This window comes from Choloepus didactylus, chromosome 5 (genome assembly GCF_015220235.1).
Source record: "Choloepus didactylus isolate mChoDid1 chromosome 5, mChoDid1.pri, whole genome shotgun sequence".
NCBI classification, from domain to species: domain Eukaryota; kingdom Metazoa; phylum Chordata; class Mammalia; order Pilosa; family Megalonychidae; genus Choloepus; species Choloepus didactylus.
The window spans coordinates 140,938,608-140,955,473 of NC_051311.1; the positions used below are offsets into that span (position 1 = coordinate 140,938,608).

Below are 16,866 nucleotides of genomic sequence, written 5' to 3' on the forward strand. Positions count from 1 at the left end.
ATCTGGTGGCATAGGTAACCAAGTGTTACTATAATCCCCATTTTACAGCTGAGGGACTGATTATTAGGTACCTGAAATGACTCCAGTAGGAAGGGGTGAAGCCAGAGCTAAAATTTAGGCAAACCCTTGACTCCAAGCCTGACTATCTGTTATTCCTGCCTTCAAGGAACTCACAGATGAGAAGATGGTATAAAATAAGTGTACAAATAAGGATCCAAGGGAGAAGAGGGCCCTGTTGGGTTCCAGCTTGTGTCAAACAGCCCCATTCCCCCCGAGTGCTTAGAAGAGGGGTTGGCTTTGCGCTAGGAGGTGTCTGCACTGGTGGACGTGTGGGGCTTGGAGGGGGCAGGCCACGGTGGGAGAGGGAGATTCCAGGGCTGTGCCCGAGTGCCTTTGGGGCATCAGACCTACGTATTGGGCCGAGAAGCCCCTTCAGCTTTGCCCACAACAGCTCTCTGGTTTTTTCCTCTATTTCCAGAACAAATTTAAGCCCGGGAATTCCCAAGAAAGCCCGAGAGGATCCCCTGCCTCTGCCCTCAGACCAGCATTCACTCCCTTTCCTGTAGGTTGGTTCCAGCTGCTCAGATGATAAAGGGCTTGTTCTCGGTATATGAGTCGGTGCTCCTGACCCAGCCTCCGAAGGACCTCTTGGTGCTGGGTCCCTTCAGGGGTATGGTGGCATGGAGCTGTCCACACTCTCTCACCTGAACCTGATGCTCCTAGTCCTGCCTGAGCCGGGGTCAGGGCTCGGTCTAAGGCTGGGGTCAGGACTTGGGCAGTGGCCTTGGGACTGAGTCAGGGGCTGGGTCAGGGCTCAGCATGTACTTGGGGATCAGACTTGGTCTGGGGCGCAGCGTTCAGTACTCAGCTCAAGGCTGGGGTCAGTGTTTAGCTTGGGGTCAAGAACAGGGTTAGCCTGCCTTTTCTTGGGGACCAGAGTTCTTCTTTGTGAGATGCCAACTGGCTCAGAAAGGAGAGGGACAGACATAATTGTGCAGGGCACACCTCAGCCCCTGGCCCTGAAGTGAACTGGGTTCATTCCCACTGGGTTTTCCCCACAGAAAGATGAGCATTTGGAAGATGTGTCTGGTGTCTGGGGTGGGGTTGGGTAGAGCCCATCTGCATCCCCCTTCCCCTTAGGGCGCCCCACTGAGCAGGGTCTCCACAGCCCCTGGGGGAGAGAAAGGAGAAGAGAGCACGCTGTGGTGTCTGTAGACTGTTGAGCAATGTTGGGATGGTACCCAGTGTCAGGAAGGATGGCATTGCCTCCGAAGGACAGGCTTTTCCTTAGCTAGGCAGGAGAAGCGCTGCCAGGGAGCTTTCAGCCCCAGAACTCAGCTCACAGCCAAAGGTGTCTAGTTCATAAGAAGCCCCATCTCCCTCTTCCAAAGTACCCCTTCTTCCCCAGGCTGGGAGCATCCCATTCTCACAACCCTTGTTAAAGATTAGCAGCAAGGAATTGTTACCCCCGTTTTGCAGACAGAGAAACCAAGGCCCAGAGAAAGAAAGTAGCACCATCTAAGATCACCCAGCAAGTCAGTGGGCAAAAAAGGCCTTGAGCTCAGGTATTCCAGCTCCCTGGCCAGGACTGTTCCAGCCTGAGCAGGGAGCCCCTTAGGACTCAGCGGTCCCCAGGACCATGGGAGGAGGAGGAGGTGGCGGGCAGGAAGCTCCCAGCATGTGCTGAGCTGTGTTTCTGGCTGCAGTACCTGTGTGGTGGGAAGTGCTTTCCTGGGGCCTGGGCTGGGGTGCTGGGGATGCACAGCATCTTAGCTACAGGAGGGGCCCTATGGACCATGTTCAGCTCAGACCACCCCATCCTCTGGAGCTGTGCTGGATGCCCAGCCCTGTGCTGACCACAGAGGTGGAGCCTTCAAGGGGCTCCCCTGCAAGTACCTCTGTCTGGGGCTGGGTGTCTCCTGCAACTGCAGCCTTGGCAGATCTTCACACAAAGGGCACTGAAGCACGTGTGGGGTTTGGCCTTAGACATAGACAAGCAGGGCCCACAGAAACCTCCTGCCAGATCTCAGGATTATAGATGAGTGTGCTGAGGAAATGGCCTTGACCTTCCTGCAGACATACAGAAAGGCCATGGCAGAGCCAGGCCCAGAAGCCAGGGCTCCCCGACTTCCAGATGTGGGTGTGGGCCCTGGACCTGCTGTGGGGTCTCCAGCCTCCAATTCAGGCGGCCCCAGCCCCAACATGTTCATGTGAGTTTCTTATCCTCCTGCCTTGGATCCCAACTCAGAATTTGTCTCAGCTGCCAGCCTAGGTTTGTCTCAGAGCCTCTTGATTAAATTCCTTTCCCCTTTCCGCTTGTTGTCCTGACTTCGGAGCTTCTGGCAACTCCTTCTTTCTCACGCTCTGTCTCTGACTTTTCTGCCACTGTCTTGTTTTGTTTCATTTCAGTGAGTCATGTGGCTTTTGCACAGAAGCATGGAAGGTTTGGGGCTGGGGAGTGTTTGGTGAGAAGGGGCTTCTTTTTCCTTTTTCCCTAGATCTGGCTCCCTGAGAGCATCCCAGGTTTAAGGGATACTTGTAGCTCTTCTTTTTTTTCCTGCTTCTTCTGCCTTCTCCTCCCCATCAGACACGCATTCTTTACCGAGAGGCAGGATTTCCCAGAAGATTCATCACCAAGTGGTCTTGAGAATACTCTCAAGAAATCAGAGGAGGCTATGTTTATTGTAGAAGTATCCGGTGTCCAGGAGGGACAGGGACAATTTTGGATCGAGGAAGAGAAGTCTCAGAGAACAACTTTCATATTTGATCTCGGGATTAAGCCTGGCATGTGGAAGTCAACATCTGAGGTTTGGATTCTCAGGCTCCCAGTCCTGATTTCTGTGGTTTGCCCAGGACAGGGTTGTGGCTAGCAGACCTTTCAATTTCTGGGCAAGAAAGATAATACATCTGAAGTATAGAATAACGTCCATTCCAGAATACCCAATTAAGCCCCTTTAGTTACTGAGAACGTCCTACTCATCTGTGTGTGTGTGTCTCTTTGTAGGTACATAAACGGACCTTTGGCATTCATTGAGGGCATGTGAAGGAACTTCTCAAATACACGCGTGCCTTACCCAGTGCTTCTCAAGCTTTCATGTGCATAGGAAACCCCTGGAATCTTGCTAACATGCAGATTCCAAGTCAGCAGGTCTCGGAGATTCTGCCTTTCTAAAAGCTCTCAGTCTTTCAGATGCTGCCAGGCCCTGTCCACAGCCCGGGTAGCAAAGCTTTATAACACATCTCACGTTCCTCTTCTATAAAACGGGGGTGTGGTGCCCACCTCACGGTGTGGTGTGAAATGGAAGATGCCATTTATTAATAACCCCACAGAGGCTCAGGTGCCAGGTGGACCCTTGGCTTGCTCCTTGTTCAGGGACTGGCAGCCACACCCCGTCTTTGAAGTGTGTGATTCACATTCTTACCACATGTCAACCTTGAGGCTTAGTCTCCGTGAGTTGCAGTCACAAATACCAAATCCATGAATGCCAAGGCTCTATGTTTTTTTTTGTGCAAATCTATTCTCATTTGTGTCAGATCCACACCAGCTCAATCCATCCACCAGCAAGTTCCAGGAGCTGCAGCCCCACATGATCCTGGAGGAGGACGTGTGAAGTAGGCAACTCTGCGTTGCCATTTGATGAGTGGCACAGCTCTTAAGCCATCACTTACACACTTGTCAGAAAAGGGAAAGAGGGGCCCACGGCTTGTGTCAACCTGACGTAAGCTGGGCCATGAAGGGCTGGAAAGGTTGGACTTCAGAGTGAGAGTTCTCTGGGGATATGGAAGCTGAGACTGGCTCCCTGGGCAGTGGGGCAGGGCCCAAAAGGTGCTCCTCTCGGCCTCCATTCCCTGCCCATTCAACTTTCATCAGGAAACCCAGCCCAGCGCTGGTGGGAATGTCCACTCTCTGTGCCTTCCAGTATGGTGACCACTAGCTCCATGTGGCTGTTGAGTTCTTGACTTGTGGCTCAGAAAACAGGAACTGGGTTTTTAATTTTATTTAATTTTAATGAATTTAAACTCAAAGAGCCACAGATAGTTAGTGGCTGCCATATTGGAGATCGCAGGACCAGACTAATTAGCAATCGTTTCTAGGCCTGGGCCTAACTCGCTACCCACTGTGCTCTAATGCCGAAGGGCTGGGGGGCTCAGAGAGAGGATGGTGTGGACAGAAGAGTGAGACCGCGGTGCCGAGGGCAAGACCAATGGACACCCAAGTCATCCCTCACAACCAAGCCCCAGACCAGCCCGACCCACAGCTCAGTGTGCCCATGCGAGGCAGCCCCTGAGGTCTAGTCGCCCATCTCGTGGAGCAAGCTCCAGGGAGACAGGCTGAGCTTGGACTTTCTGCCTCTGGCTCTCTACAGGAGGCCAGCCCAGGTCCCACCTTCGGAGCACATGCCTGCACTCCGGACCCACCCCCTGCCAGTGGTTGCTGTGTGAGTGCTCGGGTGTGTGCAGGCGTCTGTGCACACATGCATATGGATGGATGTGCACTGTGGTCAGAGCCGGCCATATCTTGGCCCGCAGCTTCCTCCTCCTCCTCCACGTGACTGCCCTGGCCCATTCCCATCCTCTCCCCAACACCCCTCTGCCCTGCCTGGGAACTGTGTTGACCTCAGTTTCTTCACCGCTGGGATGCCCCCAGCTGACAGAAGTGCTAATCTTGTCACACCCAGCAGCTGCGTGCAGAAATGCTACTGCAAGCCACAGCGGGCTCAGCAGCACTCTTGCAAGATGTCAGAACTGTCCACCATTACTCTGTAAGTGTGCGTGGCCGTGGCTGTGGCCGGGGCCTCCTGGAGGGGTGGGGGGCGCATGCTGCCACCGCCACTGTGAGCTTGCGTCCTGCCGGGCTGCAGGTGCGTGGAGAGTAAGCCCGAGCCTCCCAGCCCTGGCCCGGTCCCTGGCTGTTGCATGTTGACGTTCTTTGTGTCTCATGAGTTCTCTGCAGCCCCAGGTGGGGGGTCAGGGTGCGGGGATGAAGCTGTGGCCATCGTGGGAGTTTCGTGGCTTGGCCTGTGCTGAGGAGGGAGCTGTTCCCTGGCCCCTGCCGCTTCTGATGCCGTGTGTGGCCTTCCACTAAGTCTGGCACTTCTCTGGGCTTCAGCCTTCCAATGCAAAATTATTCCAAGAGTCTTAGAGCTTGAATGCATCTAGCTTGTCCTGCACAGGGCAGGGGGCCCCACTCCTGTGATGATATTGTTTTCATGTGCCATGTTGGTATTAACTCTTTAATCCCCACGACAACACTGTGGAGTAGGTACTTACGTTACCCCCATTTTACAGCTACAGAAACTGAAGCACAGAGAGGCTAAGTGGCTCCCTCAAGGCCACATACTTGGCAGGGCAAGGCTGGAAACCAAGGAGCCCTAACCATTAGGCCACACTACATCTCTGACAGGGAGCAGCCACCTCCATGTGGACATCCCTTTCAGTGGGTGGCATGATGCCTCCCTCCTGTGATTTGGGAGCTCTTCTTGATATTTTGGGGGCTTTTCTGGCATTGAAAGCCATGCCTCCGTGTCACTGTCTTTCCAGGCTAATCAGATTGTGGGCAGTTTTATGGCTGTCCTCACAGAGCACACACACCGCATGAGGCTCACCTCAGGCTCTCCCACTGCAGGGCCTTTGATCGGCTCTGAAGTACAGGGTCTCAGACCCCAGGCCCTAGAGACCTCCTGCCCCCCTGCTCACCTGCTAAAGTGGCTGTGGGGAGACCTGGCAGGGTCAGGCCGGCTGCTGCAGGGCCCTGGGGGAACGAAGGCATTGCTCTTGAGCTAGACTGTGGGGCAGCCTCACTGCGCTCTGCCACAGCTGTCCCGTGGCTGAGAAGGGCCCGAGCCCAGGCCTGGGAGGTCACTGCCTCTCACACATTTAACCGTCTTGTCGAGTGCCACCATGAAAGTCAGAGAGGTTTCAACTTTTGGTTTCCAGCCCTGTTCAAACTGCAGGGACAAGTACCTGGAAACAGCCCCACCTGTGGGAGTGGAGGCAGGAGGGAGGAAGGCAGGGGCCCTGCTGCAGGGTTGCCCAAGGGCCGGCTATACTTCCAGGGCTCCTTAGATTGAGCTTTTCTGTGGAAGCTACTCCTTTGGCCGCATCCCAGAGGAGCCCCTAAGATGTCTTCTCTCTGGGGCTTCATTCCTCCATCCAACGCTCCGTGCTGCCTTCCTGGTGCCAGGAATGGGCCAGATCCGAGCCGCCTTCAGGAGCACCCAGGCCTCATTCAGGTTCACGGACTCCAAGGCTTTCATTCCAGGCCCCTGTGGTCCGTGGATTCCTTCCTTCATGGAGCAGACATTTTCTGCGAGTCATCTCCGTGCCAGGTGCATGCTTGTCAGCAAAGACCACAGGGATACATGAGGCTCTGCCCTGCCTTTGAGGAGCCACTGTCTGAGGGACAGACAGACAGAAAGAGGAGGGATAGAAGGGCAGACCACTTCAGGATTGCCTCCGGGCTCAGAGCAGGGCCTGGTCAGATGGTGTTGGCCCCTGCTCTGGTCCAGGGACCCCAGGCCCTGCAGAATGTGCCAGCTGGGAGCAGGAGAGAGTGGATGGGGCATCAAGAATGGGGGGCCTCTTCCTTTCCAGGCCACTGCTCCCTGTCCCTCCTTTCTTTCTTCCCTCCTCTTCTTTTTCTCCCTTCCCCTCCCTCCTTTCTTCTTTCTCGGTGGAATCTAGGAAGCCAAGGGCCTCACCCGAACTCCATGGATTCAACTTCTCTGGAAATCCAGAGTCATCTCCACATTTCACAGAGCCATGTAGTGGGGACCTTCTTCCCCCAACCCTGGAAAGGCTGGGATGGGGACAAGGAGGGAGACATGGTATAACTGCCCCAAATCAAACAGCCGTCCCCATGCCCAGCTGTCCATCCATGGAACCAGCTCTGCAGGGAGAGGATGAAGCTGAGCCTCCGCTCCCACCTCGCCCCTCAGGAGGACCTGGGTTGGAGTGGGTTTTGGGGGGGAAGATGGGGGCAGGGAGGACAACACCGTCAGGGCAGGGCTGGGCTCTCTGGGGAGACCCAGAAGGGTCTGGTATGATGCTGGGTGGGTGGAGATGGCTCCCAGCCTCGGAGAGCCTCTGGGCACCCCCTGCCCCCATCACAGAACAGGACACCCAAAGCACATGGTCACCCACACATCCTGAAGTCTTAGCCACAGAATTCTCTGCCGGCACCCTGAGAAAAGAGCCCTGCCCACCCTCCGCCTAGGAGCCTGTCGCAAATCGGGGGCCCCAGAGGAGCTGGCCTGGGGAGGCACTGAGGTCTCTCTGGGCCCCTCCTGCCCCCACCCGCCTCACCACCTCAGACAGACATCCTTCTCTTCCTCTAGCTCAGTTCCCTGGGTGGCAGATTCCTCCCACTCAGGTGGCTATTCTTTTTGCCCAGAAGTGTAAGTCCTTCCCAGGATCTGTCCCAAGTCTCCTCTGGTCCACTCCTGCGCTCCCCTCTCACCCTGTCTCCAGTACCGTCTTCATCACTGCTGGCATGTGGCCCTGTCTAGCTCCAGACTCAGAAAAGCTGATGGCCCCTGTGGCCCCCGGGGGCTGCTCTCTTGAGGCCCATGAAGCTTCTTTCCAGAACAGGAGGATGTTTGCTTTGCTTGAGGCCCCTCAAGCCTTACAAATTCCATCCCTGTGTTTTGCCCTGACTTCACTTTGCCCAGGGCTTTGCACAGCACGCAGGAACGTCTGTAAGTCGCAAACTCATGTGTGCACTCATAGTGGCTCTGTACGACACTGACATGGCCTAGAGGACAGGGCACCCTGCGCACAGATGATGCCCCTGGAACATCTCAGGGTGTCCGGGAAACCTGGCTATTGTCAGCCACTGTCTCTCCCAGGGCCCTGGCTGGGCCAGAATAGCCTGGAGCCTCCCTTAGCAGGGTTGGGGGACAGGGGCCCCAGCCCCGGGGGAGGCTGGTGGGCTGGGGCTGGGTTCTCTGCCCTCTATGGTGGCTCTGGTCCCAAACCCTGGCAGCCCCCCGACCAGGTGTCTCACTCTCTCCCGACAGACGGCTGGCCCGGTCCACCCTGCTGCTCATCCCGCTCTTCGGCATCCACTACACGGTGTTTGCCTTCTCCCCGGAGAATGTCAGCAAGAGGGAGCGACTCGTGTTTGAGCTGGGGCTGGGCTCCTTCCAGGTAGGCGTGGCATGTGTGGAGGGCAGAACTCACAGGGAGCCAGGGCTAGTGGTTCTAGAATCTTCTTTAACTAGATTCTGAATCTCGGTGTTGCCACCTCTGACATAAGAGGACAGGAATGGAAGTTAGCTGCGGTAGCCCTTTCTGCCCTCTAGTATTTGGGCTCCTGTGAGAAGACACGTGAATGTCTGGCTGTCGTGGGCATCAGACGCTCTGAGCCAGGCTGCCCGTGGGAAGTCTAGGATGACAGCTCCCAGCCCTCCCCTCAGTCTGGGGTGTGGAGTGAGTGACCCCAGGACACGTGAACCGGCTCACTAGATGTGCACCCCAGGAGGCCTGCAGCTCGATCCTGTCCCAGTCAGAGTTCCCAGTACAGGACCTGGTCACCAAGACCTGAATGGACGGAACAGGTAGATGAGCAGATGGGCGAGGAAATGAAATAAAGACTCAGTGAGCAGGGGAGTGAGTGGATTAAGGCGAAGATGCCTCAGTGAGTAAATGAATGGATGGGAGAATGAGTGGGTCCCTGCAGGCAGGGGTAGCTCTCGACGTGCCTGGAATAGAGCATCTCTCCTGAGCCCAGCTGTGTAAATTACCACCTGATTGTGTATGTCTGTATGTATTTGCTTATTTTGATTTACTTATCAAATTTTTTTTCAAACCCCACCCCACCCTGCTGTGTTTTTCCGGCCATCCTTCCCCAGTCTCCTCATCCCCTTACTCTGTGTGTATTTGTCCAAACACTCCCCCTTGCCCCTATCTTCTGGTCACCTCTAATTACTTTCTATCTCTGTGAATTTGCTATTTTTAGCCACCTCTTGAAGTGATAATCATACAATATGTGTCCTTATGTGCCTTGTTTACTTCACTGAACATCATGTTTTCAAGGGTTTTCCATGTGGCAGCATGTCTCAGAATTTCATTCTTTCTTACGGCTGAATAACACTCAATTGTGTGTGTGCACCACATTTTGATTATCCATTTCTTTGTTGATGGACACGGGTTGTTTCCACCTTTTGGCTGTCGTGAATAAAGCTGCTCTGAACATAGGGGTACAAATATCTGTTTGAGATCTTGTTTTCCCTTTTTGGGGGTTTATACCTACAAGTTGAATTGCTGGATCATATGGTAGTTATATATTTTGCTTTTTGAGGAACTGCCCTATTGCTTTCCACAGTGGCGGCACCATTTTCCATTCTCACCAACAATGTGCTCGAGTTCCAATTTCTCCGCATCCTTTCCAACACTTGTTTATTTTCTGTTTTTTATTTGTTTGTTTGTTTACGTTATAGTCATCCTTGTAGGTGTGAAGTGGTGTCTTGTTGTGCATTTTATTTGCCTTTCCCTGATGGCTGATGATGTGTCTTACTTTAGTCCCTGCCATTTTAAATAGGCCGTTTTGCCTGTCCAGGGCTCTTAGCCCTGGTTGCTTTGCAGACAGAGCCTGGTCTGAGCGTCAGAGCCCAGGCTCCCGGCTCTGCTCTCACTGACTTCTGGAACCTTGGGCCGTCACTCCTCCTGCACCTCCAGGTGACAGCCCAAGGGATGGGGACTAGTTTGCAGCTTTAAGGAAAATTCTATCACTTTGTTAATGGGGAAAGAATTCTACACGTAAAAAATATAAGTAGGATGGCTAAGAACCCACTGTGTGCCAGGTCCGGTTCTGTGTGTGCTATGTACAAGAATGATGGGTAGGTGGTGGTGGATTAAGTTGAAAAAAGTTCAGTTCTGTTCCTGAGGGACAAAGGAGGAGGAGACAGGGTGTTGCCCACTCCTGCAGGCCCGGAGAGTGGTCTGGAGTGTGAGCTCAGCCTCTCAGGCCTGGGCATTTGGGGAAGGCTCCTCAAAGAACGTGGGATAGTGCCGGCCTTGTGGAATGGGAAGGATTTGACCAAGGGAATGTGAGCTCCAGGGCTGGGGGTGTGAGTGGGAGGGGGCTCTCACCAGCCACCTGGCTTCACGGGTGCCCACCTGGGTGGAGCAGAACCTGTCTCATCTTACCGGGGATCCCTGGGCAGTTGCCCCATCCAGGCTGTCCTGATGACTGTTACTTTTCTGCTTCTGAGCTCACCCTAGCAACTTCTCACTCCCCCCTCACACAGCATTTAGAAAGCCTTTTGCCCACATTCTCAGGTTTACTTTTGCTCTCTCCCTAGGGCTTTGTGGTGGCTGTTCTCTACTGTTTCCTGAATGGGGAGGTAAGACCTGGGCCTTTGGCTCCTTAGCAGTGGAGGGGAACGGGCTGGGGAGCAGGCAGCAGACTGGGTTACCCCCCAGGCCAGGGCTCTGCCAGGCTCCCAGCACCGAGAGGAGGGATGGGCAGTGGACAGATGGGGCAGCTGCTGGCTTCGTGTGGTGCCGGGGTCTCTGGACACCCTCCACTCTGTGCCAGAAGCACGTTGCCTGCTGTGCAGCTGAGGCCCAGCCTCCAGAGCAGAGCTCCACCCAGTGAAGACAGCCCCTCTGCTGAGTGTAGATCTCCCTGGGCAGGCTTGCAAGTAAGTGCTTATCAGACATGAGACACGCCTTAGGGAGGGGCTGGCAGCAAGGAGAGCAAGGCTCCGGAAATGGTACCTGCAGTTCATGAGGCTGTGATGGGCAAAGATGCTGAGTGGGGAACTGCCTAAAGTTCCATGCTGCTCAGACCCCCAAACCAGCCCCCTGATAGAATGGGCACTGTGGCAAATTGGAAGAGGCCCTGGGGAGAGATCTGGAACCCTCTAATAAGGTTCCATTTCCAGAGCTGTGGTTTGTGGGCTCCTTGTTGTCTGAGGGGAGCTCAGTACAGAGGTGCTGGACAGGGATGGTGGCTTGATGGGTGGGATGGATTTGGAAAGCTGCAGGAATCATCCCACTGGTGCTTGGATTTTAGTTGTGTGACCTGTGACCTCCCCTTGTTTGCATTTGAGCAATAAGAAGGTCTTCAAGACACCCTACAGGGAGAAGCAGGAAGGGACATCCGGAGAGTGGCTGGTGAGAGCCAAGATAGAAGTGGGAATAAGTGTCAAGGGCCTGCAGTGGAAGTGGGAGGTAAAACTGGAGAGGGCACGTGGGGTGTCACCTACAGTTGTGTGGTTTGTGCACTGCACAAAGGTGCTTGACCAAGTGGGCATGTGGGGCTGACATTCGGCATGCACCCAGCTCACACGCTAAGCATTACATGGGGATGCATTACTTAGTGGTTCTTCACTCTGACTGCATATTCAAAAGTGTGAATGCTTGGGTCTTACCCCAGAGATTTTGATGTAATTTTCTGGGGTGTGGTCTGGTCACCTGGATTTTTTTAACACTAATGTGTGGCCCCCTGCTCATGGTCAGCTGAGAGTGGTGATCCTTTCCTAGATACATCTGCCCCAAGGGCCTGCTTTTTAAAGACTCCCTGAAAGATCCTATGGGCTTATCTCTGACCCTAGAATGTTAAATGCCAGAAGCAGAGGTCCACAGACAACAGGAAGCCATTAGAAGCCTTGCTCAGACAAGGACTTGAGGAAACGGGATCTTAAAGCCCGCTCTGCAGTGGTTTTCCTTTCTACATCAGGTAGAGGCCCCAGCTGGTGACCTCAGGGCCGCAGGCTGCATTTTGGGACTCAAGGGGAGTGGGAGGGGTGCTGGGAGGTGGCAGTAGTGCTTTCCTGGGAAGGTCCCAGGCCAGGGCCTGCTGGGTGGAGAGCTTTTCACCCAGAAGTGACCGCCCAGGGTTTCTCCTGCAGGTGCAGGCGGAGATCAAGCGGAAGTGGCGGAGCTGGAAGGTGAACCGCTATTTTGCCGTGGACTTCAAGCATCGACACCCATCCCTGGCCAGCAGCGGGGTCAACGGGGGCACCCAGCTCTCCATTCTGAGCAAGAGCAGCTCCCAGATCCGCATGTCGGGCCTCCCGGCTGATAACCTGGCCACCTGAGTCCTGCCTCTCCTTCTCTCCTTTCCTCCATAGCACAGGCTGGGGCTGCCGGCAGGTGGCGGCCCACGCATGTTTGCGCCTCTTCTCTCCCCTTGGGCAGGCCCTGGGCCGGAAGCTGGGCCCCCCAAGTGGGGAGGAGGACGCGGGGTGCAGACTAGTGTTTCCCCTCCCCATTCTTGTCACTGCCCCCCACCCACCATGGTCCCTTGGGCCCTGAGCCAGATATGTAAATACCCCTCAAATTTGGAAAAGTTTCCAGGTTGCCTCCCCCTTTGCCCCAGTTTCCCTGAACACCTGAAGCCAGGTCCCCAGCTCCACTCCACCACGTCTCCATCAGCCTCAGTGATGACCTGACCTATGGTGAGGCCTCGTGAGCTAAGACTGAAGAGTCTTTGCTTTTGGGGGGCTGGGGTGGTACCTGTCCCTACAGCCTCCATCAGTGCTGTCTCTGGACGTGGATTCCCTGTGAGTCTGCTCACCACCCTGGGCTGCCTTTCTCCTGCCAGAGGTACAGCTTGGGTGACAAGAACATCCTCCAGTGCAGGCCAGCCCAGAGGCTCTCCCTCCTGCTCAGCCAGCGTCTTGGCATCCGCAGGGCCTGGGTCCTGGACATCAGGGCAGTGGGACAGCTCCAGGGCTTCTCCATTCAGAGAGACTTCAGCTTGGGTGGGGGTTCTTAGGGTCAGGGAAAGTTCTGGTGCTTTTCTTTTGGCCCAAGAAGAATCATCGAGAGCCAGAAATGTGGATTTGATTGGAAAGGAGGTGGAAAGAGTTTGGGAGAACCCATGAAAGAAGACATTCACCAATCTCCATCATTTCAGTCATTTGACATGCAACCACCCCTTCTCAAGATGGGCAGTCTCCCTTCTGCCCCTCTTGTCCCCAGGCATCAGCTGTAGCAGGTGAGAGATGGAAACCTCCCAACTATGCCCACCCCAGGGAGCCCCTGAGCCTTCCCGTCTCCCCTTAAGTCAAAGCCATGAACAGGATGAACCAGCCGCCGTTCTGTGATGTCAGTGAATCCTGAAGCACCCTTCATCTCCATGTGCCCAAATCCAGGACCCAAGACTTCTACCCTCAGCCCATGGATTACAAGGAGCCCTGGATACCAGCAGCTTGGGCCTGGGTTCAACAACTGAAATCCCTCAAATTTCTGTAAAGATTTCCCTCTTGTGTGCCCTTGACATTGAAATGCCAAAGTGGGTGGAGGTAGGAGTGGGGCGCCAGGGTGTCAGGGCAGGAAGTCATGCCCATCATACCCATGGAGCACCTGCTGCTGAGAGGAGCTGCCACTTCTCCACCCGAGTCCTGGCTCCCCAGCTGCAAGGTGCACAGCCACAGCCTAAGAATTTAAAACAAGGCCCAACAGGTTTGGGGAAGGTGGGAGGAAGTGTTTGGGGAGTTTGGGTAGAGGGGAAAGTTGCTTGGCCAGGGGGGCCTGGGAGACCTGTGGAAATGTTCCTGGAGAGGCCCTTAGGGTGCCTGGAGAAGGGGTCTTCTTTCTGTGATAGCCCCGTGCCCTTGGCTGGTGAAGCACTGTTGGATCCCTGGGTCTTTGGTGAAACCAGAGGGAGAAAGGGAGCTGCCTGCCCTTTCTCAGGCACACGTGGTGACTCAGGCTGGCCAAGGGGTGTGCAGTGGCCCACCCATCCTGCGTCTGACCCCACGATCCTCCCCACACCTCACCCCACCTCTCAGAGAGCCATGTGTGTTTATCATCCACCTTGTATGTTCGTTGCACACTGTTAGGGTGCCTGAACCACTTAGAAGGTGCCACAACCTGGGATTCAGAGATCTAGGATCTGCCCCAGTCAGGTTACATGGTCTGATGTGACCATGGACACAACACTCCCTGCTTGGGGCCTCAGTTTCCCCATTTGTGAAATAAGACACTGACTTCCAGTGCTTCTCCAGGCCCAGTGCCTCTCCAGTTCAAAACTAATGCAGGTAAAAGGGCATGCATCATTGTGCGTATCTAAGGTGTCCGTGTATATATGTTTCAGGGGGCAGGGAGGGGATTCTCTTTATCATCTATTTCTCAGAAATGGAACTTCTATCTCTTCCATTTGGACACCACAAGGGAAGCTGGTGGAGCAAGCTGTGTTTGAGAGGGAAAGGTCAGGCTGTGGACACGTGCCGTGGGCATGATATAGACCCAGCGTCTCCCTGGCTGGGGCGGGGTGCCATGACTGGGTGGGAAGTGGCCACCTCCAGATTGAAGGAGCAGCCCCTCGAGTATGGACCCCACTTCTTCGTCATCTCCCCCAGCGGCAGCTCTGCTTCACTGTGGAAGAGGGAACTTTGACTTTATAGATACATTATCACAAAACAGCAAAAACAAAATGAACCCTGAGCCCCATCTACTGAACTGCTGTCTGAGCCCTGGGCCTGCATCCTCCTAGAGGCTCCGGGTTCCTGCTGGTTTGTTTTCCTGTCTGTATGAATTACTGCCAGTCTTGAGAGTGGATGTATCTGATGTACTCTGAATGTTCCAGGAGTTCAGGCCCTCGGGGTTGCAGGCAGTGGGGTGAAGTATGAGGTCCAGGTAAGATCCTTCTGTCTCTGACCCTCTGTTTTCACATCTGTAAAATGCAATAAGACTGCATCTCCAAAATTCTCTGACAAAACACCAGCCATCTACTCAGAATAGGTTCCAGGCGGGATGGAGAAATTAGCTTGGAACGGGAAAGGGTAAGAACTCATGGCCTGTGAAGGGGGCGTTGAGGGACCTGGGGATGGTCGGGCTGGGGAGGAGCAGACCCGGAATCGCCAGAGTCCATGTCTCTGGAGGATTGTTGCTTGTTCTCTGCAATCCTGAGGGACAGAACTCAGGTCCGTCTGTGGGAGATGGTGGGAGGTGAAAAACTCTCAGCCCTTGTCATGACTGTCTGGCCATGGGGCAGGTGATGTCAAGAGAGCAGCTCCAGCCCAGGTGGAAATGGGATTCCAAGCCCGGGCTCCTGTGAGAGGGTCCGAGCCTGGGGTTGGAGCGATTTGGTGGCTTCTGGTGATCCCCAGCTTTGAGGGCTTCATAATTCCCCATCATGCTTGAGGCCAGCCACCTTCTCTATCTCCCTGGGCAGCTTCACAGTCCTTGACAGTTACCCAGTGGCCTCAAGTGATTCCTTCTCTTCTCTAAACACCCCCTGAACTGGCTCTCTGGGGAGCAGGGCCAGGGACCTAGAGCCAGGCCCAAGTCTTGGAATACTCTTCAGTCCATCATCACCCACCAAGGCCACTGACTCACCTTCCTGGCAAAGGAAAGCTAGAAGAGGTTTTCTTTGAAATTCTCTGAATACCATTGCCCTGTTCAGGGCTACTCCAAAGTGAAAGCAGTGGGTAATTTATCATCACGAATTCCTATTTGGACATGATCATAAAAGCTAGCTGGAAGAGCCCTGAGCAGGGAGCCATGGAACCAGGCTCCTCCTAGTGTTGCCACTGACCTGCTGTTTTGACCTTGTCTCATTCCCCACATAACTCTGGAGAGACATGCAGGATACTAGAACCGGGAAGAAACTTGGGAGGTCTTCAGGTCAAACCTTCCCCATTAGACTGATGAGAAAACACAAGAGGGCCCACAGGTATGTACCCAGCCCTGCACCTGAAGCAGGAGGAGATACCCAGTATAGCAGCCATACCATCGACATTTAGCCTTGCATGGGAGAAAGGCTGTGGCTAAACAAAGTCGCTCAGGACTCCAGGTCCCAGAGAAGCAATGGACTGTGATGTGCATGGGGAGACCTGTTTTCTAACATGGGCTTCGCCACCTGCTCTGGGTTCAAGGCTTAACCCCTCCAGGCCTCTGTTTCCTAATTGGAGAAATGGGCAGGTCATGATTAGCATGGTCTGTCCCACAGGCCAGGAATGAGGTTGAAGTGAGATACCCTTGAAAGTGAAAGTGCATTGAAGACTGTACACAGGTGCAGGCCAGTTACTAGAGTGAAGCCCCCGTGAAAGGGACCCATTGCTGTTTGCCTACTGTTTTGAGCCCTCTTGGGTTAACTTTTGCCCCATTTGTAAAAACCACCAGCATCGGGGTTAAGAGGGAGGCCAGGGGCTCCGGTGAACACAGAATTCCAGTTTATCTTTGTCAGCTGATTAAGTTTGCTCTTAGGGTTAGGATGGCAGGGGGAAAGGGGGGACTTCCCTGTCACCCCATGTGAATCCTTCAAGGATTTGGGACATCCCTCAGATAGGCTGTGAGCCCCCTCCTTCTCGATTCCCTGAACTTGAGGGCCTGGGTTTTGCCTGTGCTTGGCCATGTGTTTCTTGTCTGATGTCTGTCTTCTGTAGCTTTGCTTCTGTGAGGGCGTGAGGAGTCCAGCACCTGGCCATCCCAGGCATGGTTCTAAGCTCACTTGTGGGAGCTGGACAGCCTGGGTTTCATCTCCCGCAATAAAGATAAGCCCCACAGACCTCACTGCTATTGCTGCCATTGTTAATGCTGTGCTTGCAAGCTGGTCCAGGATTTTAAGGATTTCAATCTGCTGTAGATGACTCAATAAATGTCTTCTCAGTTTTCCTGGTGGCTGTAACTTGACAGAACTGGAGGGCAGGGAGGGCAGGGAGTGGATGGGGAGCAAATTAGTTTCCATACACAGCCTCCTTCCTCAAGTTGCTCACTTCTGAATCAAAGCCTCACATGAGTCTATCAGATTGGCTGTGCTCTAGCTGCAAGGGAGGCTGGAAATTGGACTTTCCTGGATTCTACCTTGGGGAGGTGCAACTCACAAGTCTGGACACTTGCTAAACATAGTAATAGTATTAAAAAGTTCTGGCAATAACAGATGCCCACCATGGCAGGCCTGAGTCTACA

The 16,866-nt window shown here is 54.2% G+C and overlaps 1 protein-coding gene across 9 annotated transcripts in view; it reads left to right on the plus strand.

Annotated features, from left to right (window-relative positions):
- ADCYAP1R1 (ADCYAP receptor type I) overlaps window positions 1-16,572 on the plus strand; it is a 57,007-nt gene extending 40,435 nt beyond the window's left edge. For 4 of the 9 annotated variants that reach the window (XM_037837004.1, XM_037837008.1, XM_037837011.1 and 1 more), the window contains 5 exons: window positions 479-562; window positions 4,683-4,763; window positions 8,019-8,148; window positions 10,305-10,346; window positions 11,859-16,572. In XM_037837004.1, the coding sequence (XP_037692932.1) occupies window positions 479-562; window positions 4,683-4,763; window positions 8,019-8,148; window positions 10,305-10,346; window positions 11,859-12,047 (526 nt within the window). In that variant the 3' untranslated portion in view covers window positions 12,048-16,572. Of the gene's footprint in view, window positions 1-478; window positions 563-4,679; window positions 4,764-8,018; window positions 8,149-10,304; window positions 10,347-11,561; window positions 11,687-11,858 lie in introns of all 9 variants that reach the window. The other 5 variants (XM_037837010.1, XM_037837006.1, XM_037837007.1 and 2 more) reach the window with 5 other exon arrangements.
- The last annotated feature ends 294 nt before the right edge of the window (window positions 16,573-16,866 follow it).